This window comes from Dendrobates tinctorius, unplaced genomic scaffold, assembly GCF_039654945.1.
Source record: "Dendrobates tinctorius isolate UK_male_01 unplaced genomic scaffold, ASM3965494v1 ptg000075l, whole genome shotgun sequence".
NCBI lineage: Eukaryota > Metazoa > Chordata > Amphibia > Anura > Dendrobatidae > Dendrobates > Dendrobates tinctorius.
The window spans coordinates 16,477,366-16,495,078 of NW_027361743.1; the positions used below are offsets into that span (position 1 = coordinate 16,477,366).

At 42.9% G+C, this 17,713-nt stretch overlaps 1 protein-coding gene across 4 annotated transcripts in view; it reads right to left on the bottom strand.

Annotated features, from left to right (window-relative positions):
- Nucleotides 1-17,713, bottom strand: part of SGCG (sarcoglycan gamma) — a 390,616-nt gene that overhangs the window by 22,781 nt on the left and 350,122 nt on the right. For all 4 annotated transcript variants that reach the window (XM_073583030.1, XM_073583029.1, XM_073583032.1 and 1 more), the window contains exon 6: nt 9,314-9,386. In XM_073583030.1, coding sequence (XP_073439131.1) covers nt 9,314-9,386 — 73 coding nt within the window. The remainder of the gene's footprint in view (nt 1-9,313; nt 9,387-17,713) is intronic.

Here is a 17,713-nt window from a genome sequence, read left to right on the forward strand (position 1 = left end):
CGGCCTATAGTTGCCTGGGTCCACCTTCTTCCCCTTTTTGAAGATAGGAACAACATTTGCTCTTCTCCAGTCTTCTGGCACTTCTCCTGTTCTCCAAGAATTTTCAAAGATTATGGAGAGGGGTTCAAAAATTTCTTCTGCTATCTCCTTCAGTACTCTGGGGTGTAATTCATCTGGACCTGGAGACTTGAATTCATTTAGGTTAGCTAAGTGTTTCCTCACTATCTTTCTGTTTATAGATATCCTGGATTCTTCTATTCCCTTAATAGGACAGTGAATAACAGTTGATGTTGCATTTCCTTTCTGAGAGAAAACAGATGCAAAATAGGAATTTAAAAGTTCAGCCTTCTCAACATCCTGTCTTACCATTTCATCATTTTCATCCTGTAAAAATCCTATAGCATCTTTGACTTTTCTTTTACTTTTGACATATCCCCAAAATCCTTTATTATTGCTTTTGACATCTCTTGCAAGCCTCAGTTCATTTTCAGCTTTAGATAATCTGATTTGTGCCCTGCAGGTTCTGCAGACAGCATTATATTCTTCTTTAGATATGTCTCCCTCTTTCCATTTTATAAACATTTTTTTCTTCCTTTTTAGCATGTGCTTAAGTTCTGTGTTCATCCATCCTGGTTTCCTTAAATGCTTCCTATTCTTCCCTCTTTTCGGAATTGTTAACAACTGTGCTTTGAGAATTTCATTTTTCAAGATTTCCCATCCTTCCTGGACATTTTTGTCTTTAAGGATATCCAGCCATTGGATCCCTCCAATTCTCTTTCTGAATCCCTTAAAATTTGCCTTTCTGAAATCTAACCTTGACGTCTGAGTCTTCACAGGTCTTCCACCTCTAGTAATCCAAAATTCTAAAATAGCATGGTCGCTACCTCCTAGGGTCCCAGCCACTTTTACCTCCTCAACCATTTCCTCCCTGTTTATAAGGATTAGATCCAAGGTAGCAGTTCCCCTTGTTTTCTCCCTTACCTTTTGGAAGATAAAGTTGTCAGCAAGAGAGGATAAGAATTTCCTTGACCTGTTAGTTTTGCCTGAGAGAGATTCCCAACAAATGTCTGGATAGTTGAAATCTCCCATGACAACTATGTCATATTTTTTGGAGAACTTGGCCATCTGATGCATAAAGAGTTCATCTATATCTTCGGCTTGCACAGGTGGCCTGTAGTAAATGCCTACAATGGTGTCCTTTCCATTGTTCTGTCCTTGTATTCTTACCCAAACAGTTTCCACAGAACTCCCAGTCTCTGAAGCTTCAATCTCTGTGCAGATATACGCGTTTCGAACATACAATGCGACACCCCCTCCTCGTTTATCAAGTCTGTTTCTTGCAAATAAGTTGTATCCTTCTAGTCTTGTATTCCAATCATGTGTATTGTCCCACCAAGTTTCAGTGATTCCAATTACATCATATTTCTGTTCCTGTGTTAGTAGTTCCAATTCTCCTTGTTTGTTGCCCATGCTTTGTGCATTAGTATAGAAACATTTTAGTTTGTGATTGGTTTCTCTTTCTCCAATATTTTTATTAATTAGATTCTTTCGTCTTTGTTCTTCCTTTCCACTTCTAATAGCAGAGTTCTCAATAGCATTTGTCAGGTGTATGGCTTTTTCTGGTCTTTTGCTTCCCTTCCCATGTTGTTCTAGTTTAAAGCTCTCCTTACAAGTGTAGCAAGGCGACTTCCAAATACATGCTTTCCAGTCTTCGTAAGGTGCACCCCATCTCTAGCAAGTAGTCCATCGTATAAGTAGTTCACTCCGTGATCCAGAAATCCAAATCGTTGCTGACGGCACCATCGACGTAGCCAGTTGTTCACCTGCAGAATCTTATTCCACCTCCTTGTTCCATGGCCATCCACTGGGAGGATGGAAGAGAAGACCACCTGCGCTCCCAGTTCTTTCACTTTCTTGCCTAAGTCTTCAAAGTCTCTGCAGATGATTTCCAGGTCGTTTCTTGCGGTGTCATTTGTCCCCACATGTAGTAGCAGGAATGGGTAGTCATCTGTAGGTCTGAAGAGTCCTGATATCCTGTCAGACACATCTTTAATTTTTGCACCTGGAAGACAGCACATTTCTCTTGTAGTTATATCCGGTCTGCAGATAGCGGCCTCTGTTCCTCTCAACAGGGAATCCCCCATGACCACCACTCTCCGTTTCTTCTTCACAACATTTTTCTTTCTCCATCCAGGAGGACTCTGAGGGCGTACAAGGTTGCTGTTTGTTGGCAAAGTCTTATCCTGATGTATTTCTTCATCGTTTTCCTGCGTTAGAGCCTGGTACTGGTTCCTGAGCAGTATGGGTGCTGACTGCCTCCTGATCCTCCTGCTTCTCTGGGTCACATGTCTCCATTCCTCTGTTTCTTCAGGTGCACTTCGAATTTCTTCTCTTTCTGTAACATGAAGAGATAATTCTGCTCTGTCCAAGAACTCTTCACCTTCCTTAATGATCTTCAACGTAGCTAACCTCTCTTCGAGATTTTGCAACTTTTCCTCCAACAGGGACACAAGCTTGCATTTGTGGCATGTGAAGTTTGGCTTTTCCACTGGTAAATCTGTGAACATGTAGCAAGAAATGCAGCTCACCAAATGGCTCCTGGCCTCTTCCATCTTGAGATTTCTTAAAAACGATGAAAGATGAGCCAAATATGCAAATGATCTCCTCAAGACTCTTCCCCTGGTTTTCCAATTTCCTCTTTTCAGCTGCAACGGCCAAAACCCAGTGATCGTTGAGCTCGCGGAGACTCTTCACTTATCCCAGAAGGCACTGGGAATATGCAAATGATCTCCTCAAGACTCTTCCCCTGGTTTTCCGATTTCCTCTTTTCAGCTGCAACGGCCAAAACCCAGTGATCGTTGAGCTCGCGGAGACTCTTCACTTATCCCAGAAGGCACTGGGAATATGCAAATGATCTCCTCAAGACTCTTCCCCTGGTTTTCCGATTTCCTCTTTTCAGCTGCAACGGCCAAAACCCAGTGATCGTTGAGCTCGCGGAGACTCTTCACTTATCCCCGAAGGCACTGGGAATATGCAAATGATCTCCTCAAGACTCTTCCCCTGGTTTTTGAACTGTGTGTACTACGAGACATGTATGAGGTATAGAAAAAATAGGGAATCAAGTCCATACATATAGTGGAACAGACCAAATTTTAGGCTGCAACACAATAAATGATCTTGGAAGGACTCCACAAGGTCAGAGGCAAATGCCAGCACAAAAAAAAGACCAAATGGAACAGTAATTCATCAATTGATCTACCCATGTTGCTGTAAGCCTCTGTCTGTGATGCCACTGAACGCCACAACGCGCGTTTCGCGGATGTGCTTTCTCAAGCACATATGTAGCGTTAGGGTTTCATTACATTTAGCGATGCACCAGCGATCCCGACAACGATACGACCCGGTCAGGATCGCTGGTGCATCGCTAAATGGTCGCTAGTGAGCTGCCACACAGGCAGATCTCACCAGCGATGCAGCAGCGATCCAGCGATGCTCGGCGGTCGCTCCTCCCTGTCACACGGCAGCGATGATAGCAACTTCTGCCTGCGTCCATGCGTCGCTAGTCAGCGCCAGCGGGACGCCAACGAGGAGAAAATGGCCCTGGACGTTCACGCGCGATCAGCGATATCCAGCAGGCCGGTCGGAGGTAAATGTCACATGTAGCAAAATCGGTGACGCTTTAGCGATCCTTAGCCATCTTGCTATGTGTAAAACCCCCTTTAGGCTCATCTGGGGAGATGGATCCACTAAGCCAAAGGTCAGAATGAACACATGGACTGATGGCATAGTGACAAGGACCAGAGCAATGGCTAGAAAATAATCTTGCAGAGTAGGTCACACTAGAAGCCACCAGAGATTGCAGAGATGATAACAGCATGTGAATAGTCTCTAAATAGCAGTTCATAATGCTTACAGCAAATAATGGGTTAATCCGCAGGTCTGATGAGCAGTACATACAAGCAGTAGAGACCACAGAAGCTTGGAGAGATGATTGAAGTCGAAGGAACACGCTGATTGATTTGTTTCTTAGTGGACCTTGAATGATGTCAGTGAGGTATGCCAAGCAACGTGTGAAACTCAGAGTGAAGCATTTGGAAGACCCAGCTTTAACTTCCTGGCTGATTTCTTGAGATTTTGCATCAGTATTCCCACATAATCTTTTTTTCTCATGATGCCATCTATTTTGTGAAGTGCATGAGTCCCTCCAGCAGAAAAACATCCCCACAACATGATGCTGCCATCCCCGTGTTTCACAGTTGGGATGGTGCTCTTAGGCTATGTGCACACACTGCGTATTCACCTGCGGGTTTTTCCGTGCGGAACCACAGGTAAAACCGCAGGTAAAGTGACCTGCGGTTTTCCTGCGGTTTGGCCTGCGGTTTTCCCTTGTGGTTTCACACCTCTACTATGCTAAAGGTGTGAAACCGCAGTGGAATCCGCAGAAACAATTGACATGCTGTGGTTTATAAACCGCAGCAAAACCATGCGGAAAAAACCTCAGCGTGAGCACAGGAGTTTTTAAAACCCATAGGGTAACATGGTACTGTACCATGTCTGCGGAGCTGCTGCAGTTCCGCAGGGCCAAAAACGCAGCGGAACCGCAGTAAAAACCGCAGCGTGTGCACATAGCCTTAGGCTTCAAAGCTTCTCACCTTTTCCTCCAAACTTATCGATGGTCATTATGTGTAAAAAGTTAAATTTTAGTTTCATCAGACCACAGGACATGTCTTCAAAAATTAAGGTCTTTGTTCCTTTGTGCATTTGCAAACATTAATTTGACTTTCTTATGTTTCTTTTGGAGTAATGACTTCATCCTGGCAGAGTGGCCTTTTAGCCCATGTTGATACAGTACTCGTTTCACTGTGGATATTGAGATAATCTTATCAGCTTCCGCCATCATCTTCACAAGGTCTTTTGCTTTTGTCTTTGGGTTGATATGCACATGTCTGACTAAAGCACATTCATCTCTGGGACACAGAACCCATCTCTTTCCTGAGCGGTATGATGACTGGATGTACAATTGTTTGTACAGATGAACGAGGCACCTTCAGGCATCTTGAAATTGTACCCAAGGATGAGCCAGACTTGGGCAAGTTCACAATTCTCTTCCTGATATCTTGGCTGATTTCTTTAGGCTTTCCCATGATGCTACACAAAGAAGCAGTGTGTTTCAGGTGTGCATTAAAATACATCCACAGGTGTGTCTCTAATTAACTCAGATATTGCAAAAAAAAAAAACTATCAGAAGCTTCCAACACATGGCATCATCATATGGGCAGTCCAGAATTGTTTAAAAGCATAGTAATCTTAGTGTATGCAAACTTTTGACTTTGCAGGAAGTAATAAAAATGCCTTAAAACATTCTCTCTCTCTTATTATTCTGGCATTTGGCGAAACATAAATAATTATGGTAATCCTAACTGACCCAAAACGGGAAAGGTTTATTCTGATTTCATGTCAGATATTGAGAAAAACATGCGTGTCTCTTTATATAGTGTATGTAAACTTATTTTTTCAACTGTAGGTAAATGTTCACACTGGCCACTAAACAGGCAAAACCCAAGATAAAAACAAAATAAGCAAATACCTCGCAGTAAATAAATAACTAGCAATAGTGCATGAAAATAATATATGGCACTTTGTTGACATAATTTTGATTAAAAAAAAAAAACAGTAAAAGCCATCCCACCACTTCAAGGTGACCCTATTTTGGACAGTCCTATCCTCTAATATTAAAACCTTAATTTTCATGCACTGTTGCTATTTACTGTATTTAGTTACTGCAGGGTATTTGCTTATTTTGTTTAAATCTAGCTTTATTTTTCTATACTGTATGAGCCTAGACACAGTTCCCCTATATACAGCATTAGCATCCACATAGACTTTCTATATACAGTATGAGCCTCACTTAGCCTCCTGTATACAGTATGATTCTCCATATAGCTTCTATATACAGTATGAACCAGATAGTCCACTGTATGTAGTATGAGGCCCACATAGACCCATATGTTAGGTATGAGCCCCCAAATAGACCCCTATACACAGTTGCAGTGTGAGCCCCCACATATCCTCTTAAATACAGTATGAGACCTCACATAGTCCCCTGTATACAATTTGAGCACTCGCATAGCCCTCCTATACGAAGTATGGGACCCCACATAGCCTCTTAAATACAGTATGAGCCCCCACATAGCCACTTGCATGCAGTATGAGACCCCATATAGCCCCTTGTATATAGTTTGAGCTCCCACATTGCTCCTATATACAGTATGAGCTCACAAATAGCTCCAATACAGTATGAGCCCCACAAAGCCTCCTATATGCAGTATGAGACCCCATATAGCCTCCTATATACAGTATGAGCCTTCATATAGCCCCCTATATACAGTGTGAGCCGTTACATAGCCTCTTAGATACAATGTAAGCCTCCACATAACCCCCTGTAAACAGTATTAGCCTCCACAAAGCCTCTTTATATATAGTATACTCACCTATCTCCTGTTAACCTGGCACACTGCTCCGGTCTCCGGTGCACCGACTCTCTGCACCACAGACACTATGAAGTGACACCTTTGCTGATTGGTGGAAGAGGGAGCCAGCGTCCCCATCCTCTACCAATGTATTCACCGCAGTCGGCATCCCAAAGATGCAGATAGCGGTGATGGCAGGCGGCGGATCGGCGGCAAACTGGAAAAGCTAAAGGTCCTGATGTGGCCCTGGGGTTGCAGATTGTCCAGCTCTGCTGCTCTGCCCAAGAGAATCTTTCCAGAGAGGAGGGCTTCATATCCAAAACATTCATGGCAATATATAAAGCAGTAAGATACAAAAGACGTCTATCTGTACAGTAAATTGCGGCATTCCCCCAAAATCCAGTTTTGAAATGCAGCTACTACTACACCATTATGCTGTAATGCCACTCGCATAATACCGTATTTTCCTGACTATCATACACACTTTTTCCCCAAAAAATTGTGAGGAAAAAGGGGGGTTCATCTTATAGTGCGAACACAGGCTTACCGGGGGGTTGCGGCAGTGGTGTGGTGTGGCAGCGGCATAGGTGCGGCGTGCACCTGAGCAGCGTCCCTTCCTCAGGTGGGGTGACGCCGCAGGCGGGTGTCCACGGAGAGCACAGCCAGTAGAATCATGGGTTTCTTGGTGGCTGCGGCCATCTTTCTGAGGCCACGCATGCGCAGATTGAGTTCTCTGCTTCCCGGGGCTCCAGGAAAATGGCTGTGGGAGGCCGCGTGAGCGCAGATTGAGATCGCAGTGGCCATTTTCCTGAAGCCGAGTTCGCAGACTGAGATCTCGACTTCAGGAAAATGGCTGCTGTGAACTCCATATGCGCACGCGCTGCCTTTTTCTGAAGCCCTGGGAAGCAGAGTACTTAGTATGCACACGCGTGGCCTCAGGAAGATGATGCCGCCACCAAGAAACCCGTGATTAACCTGGCTCTGCTGCTTGCCTTGGAAACGGGTCGCTACGTCACCTCACCTGAGGAAGGGACCCTGCTCAGGTGCACGCTGTACCGCCCACCACGCCTCAGCATCACCGCACCTCTGCCGCAACCCCCGGTGGACACCAGGCCGTGGCGTCGCCCACCTTAGCAGGAAGGGACTCTGCTAAGGTGCACTCCCAACAGCCCACACCAAACATCAGCACCGCCGACACCGGACCGGACCTATCCTGTGGAAGGGATCATGCCTCCTGTGACCCTGATGTACCACCGCCAGCCCTCAGGTAAAATACCTTAAATTCGGACAATAAGACTGACCCCATCTTATAAAAATCTTTTTTTTCTGCTATTTACACCCCAAAATTTGGGGTGCGTCTTATGGTCTGGTGCGTCTTATAGTCCGAAAAATACGGTAATTATTTCTAACACCTAGAATAGCAGAAGACATTAAAAAAATATATCTTGTCTCCAGAATGTAGTCAGTGTGCTCTGAACTTCCTATTTACGAGGAAATAAAATAGGATTTCTGGGAGTAGAGAAAAGATCTGGGTTTTTTTTTCCAGAAAAAGTCCTGTCCTGAAATTATGACATGAGGAGTATTTGATATTAGATCCCAGCTCTAATAAAAAGAGTTTCTCTATCTCAGTAATTGATGAATTGCTAGGATATGCCATTACTTAAAGGGATATACCAATCATTTACAATCATGGCATATTCACAGGACATATTATTCAAGAATCTACAAAGATTTGAAATCGATAAATCAGGCAAATTTAGCAAAAGAAATGTAACTTGTATCAAAGTTATTCAGTGCTAACTGAATGTTCTTTTTTATACTCTGGGATGTCTCAGTAGACCCCTGAACATAATTAACAAAAGATGTAAAAAATATTCACCTCACCGCCCACTTGTCCACCGTTCAGTCGTCTGCGTCTCTTCTTTTTGCCTTCCCCCATTGAGCGCATCTTCTTCAGCCTGCTTTATTGTGAGCTCAGACTTCCAGCAAGACTAGGTCTCTGATACTGTATATCCCGATTCTGTGCCATGGCGGGGCACATTGTGATGTCCTGAAATTGCAAAGTGTGTCGCCCGAGGCCTACTAAGATCCTCAGCAGACCCATGGTATGACGTCATAGGCCTAGTCGGCTAAAAGCACTGGCACGGAGTAAAGCAGGCCGGAGAAGATGGATGAAAGCAGAAAGAAGACTGGATAGAAAAGGAAGGTCAGCTCACCTGCAAGATAAGGATACCAATTGCACAGAGGCTTGTAGTACTGCAAGATCCAGAAAAAAGCGAGCTTGCAGCAAAAGGATCCTTTAACAAAACACTTTTATTGTGACATATTAAAATCCATGTAGGAAAAGTCCTTCCACCATCACAGAAAAAAAGCATACGAGTTTCAGACACAGTACTTAGTCACTGCCGTGTATCAAAAAGAAGAGCTGTATAGGAACGGACGGTGGGCTGCGGGGGTTCCAGGACAGGTGAGCGATAAAGTGAGTATTAATTTTTTTTAACCTTTTAGTATCCCTTTAATGTCTCTATCTTCAGTTCAACAAAATTGTGACCAGCTGGCCCCTATTTTGCTGAATTTCTTGGAAGTGAATTGCATTCTGGAAAATACAAATTAAAAAATATGGAAAATTCAGTTTCCATTTGAATGAATTTGTTCATCTCTATATGTCAGGTCATAAAAGTTTGCTAGCTGCCTGCCCAACCTCTGAGACCTAGATCCATCTCTAGAATGGGGAGAAGAGGAGGGGAGACCACCAGGCATGCATAGATCTTTTCAATCATGTCTATAGGAGCTCCAAAAGAAGAAATAGAAAAATCTAAAATCAGTATTATTAAAATCGGTACCTGAGGTGTTTAGAGGACTCTGCTCTGACTAGAGGGGTCTCCACAGAATGTTCGAATAAAGCCCCTTCTGGTCCTGCAACAACAAAAAAAAAACAGATTACAACATTAAAAAAATATCCTTACTAGAGTTGAGCGAAACAGGTTGGTCAGATTCAAAAGTCACCGACTTTCGCCAAAGTCGGGTTTCATGAAGCGAAACCCGACCACAGTGTGAAGTTGGCCATGCGGTTGGTGACCCAAGCGTCAAAGTCGGGTTTGGCCGAATGCTTGCACGTGACTTTTTCCAGCCAATGAGAGAAGCGTAGCGTAGCGGGAGCGTAGCTGGAGTGGGAGTGGGAGGGAGAGAGAGAGAGAGGGAGAGGGAGAGGGAGTGGGAGAAGATAGAGAGAGAAGAGAGAGAGAGATTTTGCCGCCTCTGGGGTTAAAATTCATGCCAGGTGTGTTTACAGTCCTCCACTCACTGCCGACTTTTCTCCCCATTGACTTGCATTGGGTTTCGTGTTTCACGACTTTTCCCTATAGTCGGCCGACTTCGTTCGACTCGACTTTTGAGAAAGTCGGGTTTCATGAAACCCGACTCGACCCTAAAAAAGGCAAAGTCGCTCATCTCTAATCCTTACCAGATAGTTTGTGAAATCTGGACAATATCATCCTCATTTTCTGAAAGTGAGGTGATTCCTTTGCTATATATCTTTTTGTTTGCTATTTGTCGGCTTATCCGCCATTTTTTTCATGTATCTGTATATTTTGGCATTTTTTACCTGTCCTTTTAACCCCTTCATGACCCAGCCTATTTTGACCTTAATAACCTGGCCATTTTTTGCAATTCTGACAAGTGTCCCTTTATGAGGTAATAACTCAGGAACGCTTCAACGCATCCTAGCGATTCCGAGATTGTTTTTTCGTGACATATTGGGCTTCATGATAGTGGTAAATTTAGGTCGATAATTTTTGCAATTTTCAAATTTTGAATTTTTATTCTGTTAAACCAGAGAGTTATGTGACACAAAATAGTTAATAAATAACATTTCCCACATGTCTACTTTACATCAGCACAATTTTGGAAACAACATTTTTTTTCGTTAGGAAGTTATAAGGGTTAAAAGTTGACCAGCAATTTCTCATTTTTACAACAAAATTTACAAAACCATTTTTTTTAGGGACCACCTCACATTTGAAGTCACTTTGAGGGGTCTAAATGGCAGAAAATACCCAAAAGTGTCACCATTCTAAAAACTGCACCCCTCAAGCTACTCAAAACTACATTCAAGAAGATTATTAACCCTTCAGGTGCTTCACAGGAACTAAAGCAACATGGAATGAAAAAATGGACATTTTAATTTTTCCAACCAAAATTTTATTTTAGCATCAGTTTTTTCATTTTCACATGGGCAACAGGATAAAATGGATCCGAAAATTTGTTGGGCAATTTCTCCTGAGTACATCAATATCTCATATGTGGTCATAAACCACTGTTTGGGCGCACTGCAAGGCCCGGAAGGGAAGGAGCGCCTTGTGACTTTTTGATTGGAAAATTAGCTCCAATCGTTAGCGGACACCATGTCGCATTTGGAGAGCCCCTGTGTGCCTAAACATTGGAGCTCCCCCACAAGTGACCCCATTTTGGAAACTAGACCCCCCGAAGGAACTTATCTAGATGTGTGGTGAGCACTTTGAACCCCCAAGTGCTTCACAGAAGTTTATAACGCAGAGCAGTGAAAATAAAAAAAATAATTTTTTTTCCTCAAAAATGATTTTTTAGCCCGCTATTTTTTATTTTCCCAAGGGTAACAGGATAAATTGGACCCCAAAAGTTGTTGTCCAGTTTGTCCTGAGTACACTGGTACCCCATATGTGGGGGAAAACCACGGCATGGCTCAGAAGGGAAGGAGCGTCATTTGACTTTTTGAATGGATAATTAGCTCCAATCGTTAGCGGACACTATGTTGTGTTTTCAGAGCCCCTGTGTGCGTAAACTTTGGAGCTCCCCCACAAATGACCCCATTTTGGAAACTAGACCCCCTAAGGAACTTATCTAGATGCATAGTGAGCACTTTGAACCCCCAGGTGCTACGCAGAAGTTTATAACGCAGAGCCGTTAAAATAAAAAAATTTTTTTTCCTCAAAAAATTATTTTTAGTCCACTATTTTTTATTTTCACAAGGGTAACAGGATAAATTGGACCCCAAAAGTTGTTGTCCAGTGTGTCCTGAGTACGCTGGTACCCCATAAGTGGGGGGGACCACTGTTTGGGCACACGTTGGGGCTCGGAAGGGAAGTAGTGACGCTTTGAAATGCCGACTTGATGGAATGGTCTGTGGGCGTCATGTTACGTTTGCAGAGCCCCTGATGTACCTAAACAGTGGAAACCCCCCACAAGTGCCCCCATTTTGGAAACTAGACCCCCCAAGGAACTTATCTAGATGTGTGGTGAGCACGTTGAACCCCCAAGTGCTTCACAGAAGTTTATAACGCAGAGCCGTGAAAATAAAAAAATATTTTTTTTTCCTCAAAAAGTGATTTTTAGCCCACTATTTTTTATTTTCACAAGGGTAACAGGATAAATTGGACCCCAAAAGTTGTTGTCCAGTTTGTCCTGAGTACGTTGATACCCCATATATGGGGGGGACCACTGTTCGGGGACACGTTGGGGCTCGGAATGGAAGTAGTGACGATTTGAAATGCCGACTTGATGGAATGGTCTGTGGGCGTCATGTTACGTTTGCAGAGCCCCTGATGTACCTAAACAGTGGAAACCCCCCACAAGTGACCCAATTTTGGAAACTAGACCCCCCAAGGAACTTATCTAGATGTGTAGTGAGCACGTTGAACCCCCAAGTGCTTCACAGAAGTTTATAACGCAGAACCGTGAAAATAAAAAATCCTTTTTTTCCACAAAAATAATTATTTTAGCCCCCATTTTTTTATTTTCCCAAGGGTAACAGGAGAAATTAGACCCCCAAAGTTGTTGTGCAATTTTTCCTGAGTACCCTGATACCCCATAAGTGGGGGTACACCACTGTTTGGGCACACGTCGGGGCTCGAAATGGAGGGAGCACCGTTTGACTTTTTGAACGCAAAATTGGCTGGAATAAATGGTGGCTCCATGTCGCGTTTGGAGAGCCCCTGATGTGCCTAAACAGTGGAAACCCCTCAATTCTATCTCCAACCCTAACCCCAACACACCCCTAACCCTAATCCCAACACACCCCTAACGAAATCCCAACTCTAACCCTAACCACAAGCCTAACCGTAATCCCAACCCCAACCCAACCCTAACCCCAATTCCAACCCTAACCCTAAGTTCAACCCTAACCCTAAGTTCAACCCTAACCCTTAGTCCAACCCTAACCCTTAGTCCAACCCTAACCCTTAGTCCAACCCTAACCCTAGCCCTAACCCTGGCCCTAACCCTAACCCTAGGCCTGGACCTAACCCTAATGGAAAAAAAAAATAAAATATTTTATTATTTGTCCCTACCTATGGGGGTGATAAGGGGGCGGTGATTTACTTTTTATTTATTTTGATCACTATGAAAGTTTATCATAGTGATCAAAATAAATGAATGAATCTGCAGCGTTGCAGATTCGATTCGGCGCACTGCGCATGCGCCCGCCATCTTGCAAGATGGCGGCGCCCATGACGCTGGTCGGCAGGACACCGGGACGGATAGCGGGAGGTCGGAGGCACAAAGGAGGGTGAGAGTGGGTGATCGGAGGGGTGATCGGAGGGCTGGGGGGGCGGAGGGAAGGCGGAGGGGCAGATCATGACGGCGGCTGCCGATCGGTGCCGTCAGACGGTGGCGGCAGCCGATCAGTGCCGTCAGTCGGTGTGGGGGGGTCGGGTCTCGGTGTCCAGCCATGTCCGATGCTATTTCAGCATCGGCCATGGCTGGATTGTAATATTTCACCAATTTTCATTGGTGAAATATTACAATCGCTCTGATTGGCAGTTTCACTTTTAACAGCCAATCAGAGCGATCGTAGGCACGTGGGGGCTAAGCCACACCCCCAGGTGTTAACTCTGAAGGGTCCTTAGTGTGCGGGTCGGGTGACCTTTCAGTGACCCCGGTCACCCGACCCGCAGGGGGGCTATTTATAGCATGACGCCTACGTAGGCGTCATAGGTCGTTTGGGCACTGCTTTTCATGACGCCTACGTAGGCGTCATGGGTCGTGAAGGGGTTAATGTTATCTTATAAAAGCTGCTTTATAGGCATTTTTCATTGAATATATAATGACTGCTATCCTACACACTCATTCTTGTTGGTTCATTTTACAGTAGTAGCAAAATAAATAAGAATTCTAAACTCTCATTCAGACTGTAATTTTTTCCCTTACTTTCTTTTGAGCTTTTTATTTTCATAGCAGTATAGAAATTCATTCAGCGCTTTAACTGAGTTTTTTTTTACTCATTCATTTGAATGTATAAAAAAAACTGCATCAAAACCCAAATGAAAAATGCATAAAAAAAGTGCGCAAAGTACGCAATGTTTTTCCTGCCAAAATCTGGAAACAAAATGTAGAAAAAAAAACCACATTGGCAACACACTCTAAGGCTACGTTCCCACGATGAATTATTGGCGTCTAAGATGTTGTGAATTTTCAGTACCATTTTGGAACCAATTAGCTAAATTCATTTACTTGGAACTTGTATTGTTTTTGATTATGTTTTTTACATACTTTTTTTATTTATTTACATTTTTTCAGCTGCAGTTTTTGTCTCCTTTTGATAGGTTATGTTTTAAATAAAACTGCCTCACTTTGGAAACTTCCTTTTACTTGGCTTTACTAAAACATTATTGAAAAAGTCACATCCTGATGACATGCAGTTTTGGTACATTTTGGTCCGCTACAGAAACTAAAACGCACACAGTGGCTTGTGAAAGTATTCACCCTCCTTGGCATGCACACGCTGCTGTAGATGTTGTAGTCAGGGTAATGATAATCACTAGGTGATAAAACCTTCATTGTAAGTAAATAACAGCACACAGCCTGACGTAACACATCCTTGAAATTTGTGTTTTAACCCCTAACTCATTCTATCCTCAGATTATACAGCAAACACCTGCTGACAGATAATTTTTAAGAGGTGCAGCCCTCTTAACGAATCAGGCGTGTCTGACAAGTAGTGCGCTCCTTGCCACAAATCTTTCTCCAGTCCGGGACTGGGGTATGATTTCTGGCAGAATGCACACCAAAAATCATTAATTAAACGAGTTGCCTAATGGTGTCATCCTCCCATTGTTCCACAGTTCTGCCACGGTACTCTGCCAATTTTGAAGGAGCTTGACAAAACCGGTGCAAGTATGCCAAAAGTTGCAATTTTTTTCTTAACTCCACATTGAGCAAAAATATTGTGAATTTTCAAAGCTGTTTATTCCAGAATTCTGGCCTAATTGCTTTTAGTAATCGTGGATATTGACCCAGTTTTTCACACCGGCCTTGATGAGGGGTTGGGGTAGAGTTTGAGACACCCGATTTGTTAAGAGGCGCACGTATCTTAATGAATCAGGCGAGGCTGGAGAGTGATTTGTGGCATAAAGAAGGCCACCACTTGCCATAAATTTGACGAGTTGGCGTCAACAAGCACTAATCTCGCCCCAGCTGCGCCAACTTTGTTGGAGCTGGGCAAAAATGGCTTGAAAATGCCAAAAGTCACTATATCTTTGCTCAGCTTTACGTTGCAACTTTTCAAAGCTTCTTAGGCCAGTTTTCTCGTGTACAAGCTTTGATGAATCACGGCCTTAGTCTACAATAGCAGAACTGTATATACACTACATAAATATGAAGTTCCAAACGCTCGCATAAATCGTGATGGAGCCCTGCCTTTCTGAAATTCACCGATTGTCTCAAGTTACTTCCTTCTGTTTCGATACAAGGTAATATAAGTCCAATATTATAGTTTTATACAGATATTCTGATGTTGTTTTCTCAAAAGCCCAGGCCATTAATTACATCATCTAATTGGACCACAGGAGGTTTGGCATTTTGGATAATTATTTTTCATTCCAAGTTAGGGTTTTACGGCTTTATTTCTGCCGAAGATACAGATGTAAAACCAGTGGTGATTACATGGCATTAGAGCTCCACATATCCCATAGGATGAATCCTGAATAATTTTCACATGAGCTTTCTCAGGGTTATTATAACTGTATAACTGAGAATGGATTCATAGCAAATGTGATGTAGAGATTTCGGGCTGACTCTATTCCCCATGTTCTTCGTCCTTTATCATTTCTTTGGGTTTTTAGAGTCCAAGAACCCATGATGAAATGAAATGGACCAAAGCAATGGGGTATTTCCCCAAAAAAACAAACTGGTATAATCTACATTTTATAATGTGCACATCTATGAAAATCACAAAAGTTTAGTTAGGGGTTGTCTACTTTTTTGTTTTTTTATAAAAAAGCTAGCAAAAGAAGAAAATATGACAAAATACAAACATAACCATTACTCACATGCTCAATTTCTCCTGCTGCAGTGCTGACGCTTTGAAGGTCCCTGCCGGTCTTTGTTTATTTTCCTCCAGTTTTGATGTTCTATATATTCATGTGATCTTCAGCCAATCATTGCCAGTGACTGAACGAAATGATCACGTGAATTTACGACACATTATCACTGCAGAGAACAAAGAATGGTGACTACCAGTAGATCACTGGAGTAGTTAGTAATTGACCAGGTGAGTATTGTGAACTGTTCTGCTGCATCGGGTGCAGCCACTTAACTTCACTTTGAACCCGGCTTTCACCTTCCTGACCAGGCCAATTTTTTCAATTCTGTCCAGTGTCATTTTTTGAGTTAATTACTCTGGAACCCTTCAACGGATCCCACTGATTCGGAGAATGCTTTCTCATGACATATTATACTTCATGATAGTGGTAAAATTTGTTTGATGTGACTTACATTTATTTGTGAACATAGTGGAAATTTGGTGAAAATTTAATTTTTTTTTAGCAATTTTCTAACTTTTAATTTTTATGCCACTAAATCAGAGAGTTATGTCAGGCAAAATATTTAATGAATAATAATTCCAACATGTCTACTTTACATCAGCACAATATTTGAAACATAATATTTTTTATTAGCAATTTATAAGGGTTAAAAGTTGATCAGTGATTTCTAATTTTTACAACAAAATTTACAATATTATTTTTTTTAGGGACCACATGACATTCAACAAATTTATTAACCCTTCAGGTGCTTCACAGGAATTATTGGAATGTGGAAGGAAAAAAATTAACACAACTTTTTTCACAAAAATGTCACTTTAGACTAATTTTTTTTTTTTACTTTCACAAGGGTAACAGGAGAAAATGGACCCCAAAATTTGTAGTGCATTTTCTCTTGAGATCGACATTACTCCATATGTGGGGGAAAACTACTGTATGGGAGCACGGCATGGCTTGGAAGCTAAGAAGCGCTATTTGACTTTTGGGATGAAAAATTTACTGGAGTCATTAGCAGACGTCATGTTGCATTTTGAGAGCCCCTGATGCGCCTAAAGAATGGAAACCCCCCACAAGTGACCCTATTTTGGAAACTACTGTAGACCCCTTAAGGAACTTATCTAGATGTGTGGTGAGCACCTTGAACCCCCAAGTGCTTCACAGAAGTTTGTAACATAGAGCCGTGAAAATATTTTTTTTCCACAAAATGTTGTTTTAGCACCAATTTTTTATTTTTACAAGAGTGTGGGGAGAAAATGCACCATACAATTTGTTGTGCAATTTCTCCTAAATATGCCAAAATGCAATATTGTTTTTCCACAAAACATTGTTGTACCACCAATGAAAACGGACCCCAAAATTTGTTCTGCATTTTCTCCTGAGGTCGCTGTTACTCATACATACTACATATGTGGGAGAAAACAACTATTTGGGTGCCTAGCAGGGCACGGAAGGGAAGGAGCGCTATTTGACTTTTTGAATGCAAAATTAGTGAATGCCATGTCGCATGTGGAGAGCCCCTGATGTTTCCCCTCACAAGTGACCTCATATTGGAAACTACCATATTTTTCGGACCATAAGACGCACCCCAAATTTTGGGGTGGAAAATAGCAGAAAAAAGATTTTTATAAGATGGGGGTCCGTCTTATTGTCCGAATTTAAGGTATCTTAACTAAGGGCCGGTGGTGGTAGAGTGGGGTCACAGGAGGCATGGTCCCTTCCTCAGGAACCCCGCGGCGACAGAAGTGGGGCAATGCTGCAGTCCTGGGGTGCGATGCTGCGGGTCCAGTGTCGGCAGAGCATGGAGCAGGGTCCCTCCCTCAGGATGCCGGTGGCAGAAATGTGGCAACGCCGCAGCCCGGTGTCCATGGCGAACAGAGCTGAGTGCATCACCGGTTTCTCGACGGCCATCGTCCTGAGCATGACTTAGAAATGATGGAGTGACGTTTTGCA